The sequence below is a fragment of the Curcuma longa genome, unplaced genomic scaffold (genome assembly GCF_044706935.1).
Source record: "Curcuma longa cultivar G26 ecotype Majalengka, Jawa Barat unplaced genomic scaffold, ITB_CL_G26_1.1 contig_2022, whole genome shotgun sequence".
NCBI lineage: Eukaryota > Viridiplantae > Streptophyta > Magnoliopsida > Zingiberales > Zingiberaceae > Curcuma > Curcuma longa.
Genome location: NW_027431310.1, coordinates 13,089 through 16,377, shown reverse-complemented (window position 1 = coordinate 16,377; position 3,289 = coordinate 13,089). Strand labels below are relative to the sequence as shown.

General features: G+C 43.1%; 1 protein-coding gene across 1 annotated transcript; it reads right to left on the bottom strand.

The window, feature by feature from the left end:
• Window positions 1-1,795: 1,795 nt before the first annotated feature.
• Window positions 1,796-2,690, bottom strand: LOC141817362 (ethylene-responsive transcription factor ERF027-like). Its single transcript, XM_074705025.1, has one exon. It carries the CDS (start codon window positions 2,618-2,620, stop codon window positions 2,003-2,005), a length of 618 nt encoding a protein of 205 aa, XP_074561126.1. The 5' UTR covers window positions 2,621-2,690; the 3' UTR covers window positions 1,796-2,002.
• Window positions 2,691-3,289: the final 599 nt, after the last annotated feature.

The window sequence follows — 3,289 nt, the reverse complement described above, 5'->3', positions numbered from 1 at the left end:
TAATCCGTCATTAGATCCAGCTCTAGGTGAGCTAGCTGGATCTCTTCATCCTCCAGTTCTTGTTCTTGCTAGCAATCAATAAAGGTTAAGTTAATTAGCCTCACAAGAAGTTTCTTGGGGATCAACTTCTTAAGAATTATGTTAGCCTATTTGCACTTAAACTAAGTTGGTTCACGCACTACTTTCTTTTCTTTAGTTGACGCTTAATAATGATAAATGAATACCTTTTTTCCGTTTCTATACTAAAATTTTCTTATTATAATTTATCCTTTGCCTTTCAATTATCATGGTCAAGCTTTTTGGTAAATTTCTATAAAGTCTTGAAATCATGCTACCCCAAATTTCATAATCCTGATTTTGTTAATGTCATGAGATTCATCGTATGTTCCAAATGCACTAATTTTATCTTTTAATATGGAAACTAACTTCTTTAAGTGTGAATTCTTCGATCTTCTTAGTCGAATCTAATGGTTTTGTCGAGCTAGCAACGTAATAAATCATCTACTAAGGAAGAGTTTACCCACTTTCCGATCTACATTGTCCTATTTACCTATATTAGCTTGCTTTGCTTCTTTGATTGACCAATCACACCCAATCCACTTTGCTCACTCAACTTGTCCAACAACAAAGCTACCGATCCCACTATGTTCACGTACTAGTCTCGTACGTCCAACTTGGTTTTCTCAATTCACTTAACTCCTCAAAATTTCATGGGTTACTTGTTTCAAATAGTCACGTGTTGATTTCTTGTGTTATGGGTCGATGGTCAAGCTGAGCCAGTCGAACGTACGTTATGGCGACGCAATATTGGATTTATTCCTTTCTTAACAAAGGATTAATTAATATTCGATATCTATTACATATTCTAAGGTCTACAGTTCGCCGACGTACATGTAAATCCCTCAAACACTGGATCGACGACATATCCCAAGTTTTGTGATAGTTACGTTAGCTAGAATTCGGATAATCAATTCACATGAATGCATGGGCTCGTATGCATGTATGCCCACAACAAAATGGCCAGCTCGCGTCGCCATCCCTGGGCCCCCGGTCTTCAATATTCCTGCACACAAACCCCCTTCCTTCAGTTACCATTGGCCACAATCTTGTAGCCATGCATGTGCGGCGCGCAGTAAAAAACACAGTTGATTTGTGAATATAAAGAGCTAGCTAGCTGTATTCTGGGGCCTCCCATGCTTGACGCTCTCACACGCTTTCGGATCCACCTCGATCGAGCAGCATGCACAGTAAGGATGAGGAGTGCTCAACTAGACTTAAATCTGGGGGAACATGGCGGAACGTATGAAAGCTGTAAGTCATGCCCAACCAGTGGAGAACAAACTCCTTTACGTCCTTATGTTGGTTTGCATTGTAGACCAACCGGCAGTTAATGTCCAAGTTCCATGTTTGTCGCAACTCGAGCGAGAAGCAAGCTACACAGAAAATTAATCCTGCACCAGTACTCACAGGACCAACACTCTGCCACCAATTTGTCCTCTTCCACACAATCATTCATAGCGAGAAAGAGAGAAGACCGAGTAGTATGTGAGTAATTGCAACGAATTAAACTCACACACATATATACATATTAAAAAATGGTTTGGATATATTAATTTTCTCACTGTTGTGGCTTTTCGGGTCAGGTTTTCAGTTTATTCAGTTATATATATATATATATAAATATGTTTATATAATATAATTTTTTTATGTCTTATATATTAAAGCTATGTGGCTCCCCACTGGAATCTAACCGGCATTGGATTTGACAGATGTGTTCAAAGACAAATTATGAAAGTGATGTGAGCTAGATAATATTTTTTGGCCGAAAGCTTGACAATTTTTTAACAGACATCTACGGCTTCAAACCCGAACACTAACCCAACTGATCATTGGTCAGTCAATTAATGCAGAATTCGTACGTGGCCTTTTTATTGCACCATGTACGTACGTACGTAGAATCATGGTAGCCGCTAGCAGATATATACGTACGTGTATGTACGGATTAAGGATAAGTCCACAAGTTGCCGCCGTCGGAAGTCTCCGGCGAGTCGTCGGAGTGACGCGGACTCAGCCTCGGTGGGCTCATCAGCATCCCCTCCGCCATGTTCATCAGCAACTTGGGCATCTCAAACATCTCTTCTTCGTCCATATATTTCCCCGGTTCCAGACTAATTGGTGGTGGTGCTGCTGCTTCCGTAGTAGCTGCCTCTTTCTCCTCGCCCGGCACTGCCTCCTCGTCCGTCTGCGGCGGAATCGGCGCCTCCTCCGGCTTGCCTTCCGGCTTCGGCAGCAGCGTCGAGGAAGCGGCTGCCTGGGCTGCAGCGGTGCGGATATCGGCGGGAGAGGGCGAAGCCGGCACGGGGCGCCTGGCGATCTCGTCGGGGAAGTTGAGGATGGCGTCGGCGCCGCGGAGGGCATGTGCAGCGACGTCGTAGGCAGCGGCGGCCATCTCGGCGGTGGGGTAGGTGCCCAGCCAGATGCGCTTAGCCTTGCGGGGCTCCCGGATCTCCGACACCCACTTGCCGCTCCGGAACCGCACACCGCGGTAGCTCTGGGTCCGCCTCTCTCCCGCCGGCGGTTCCTCCGCCTGGGCATCGCCGGAACTGCTCTTTTCAGCCATAAATCCAAACAATCAAACGAACGAAAACAAAGAAATATCAAAAAAGAATTAATGTACAGCCAAATCAGTAATGAGGATGGATGGGACGAACAATGAGAGAGGAACAGAGAATTTAAAGGTGTTGGAAGAGGTAAACTAATTAATTAAGAAACGAGGGAAGGGCGTGGGCTTTTCGCGGCGAGGGAGCGTGGTGAAACAACGCGGAGGTGACCGCAGTAATTAATTAATTAATCGTCTGCTCTAACAAATCCAGACACCTAATTAAAATTGCCTTTAATGATCGATCGACGCAACTACGATATACAATGTCACGCTATGATCTAGTGCTGCTGTTCATTAACTTAAACTGCGATAAGGCAACCTTTTTATTTTTTGGGTTGCAAGTGAAAGCTTAATTTAATGTATGATAATGTGGATGCAATTAACTTTTGTGGATTTATTGGATAACGATTGAGGGTCAAAGTTGGGTTCCTTAATTGAGAAGTGGGTGGAGCTTAATTAGATTAATGTTGTTCTAATATATAAATCAGGTCGTTGAGCCAAAAGTGAAGAGACTGATTCTCTAGATCTTATGGTTAAACTATTATGCATAAGGCAGCGTCAGTGTTGTTTCACATTTCTTTAGTCTTAATCTTTAGCATTGAGATAATAATAATTATTATTATATTT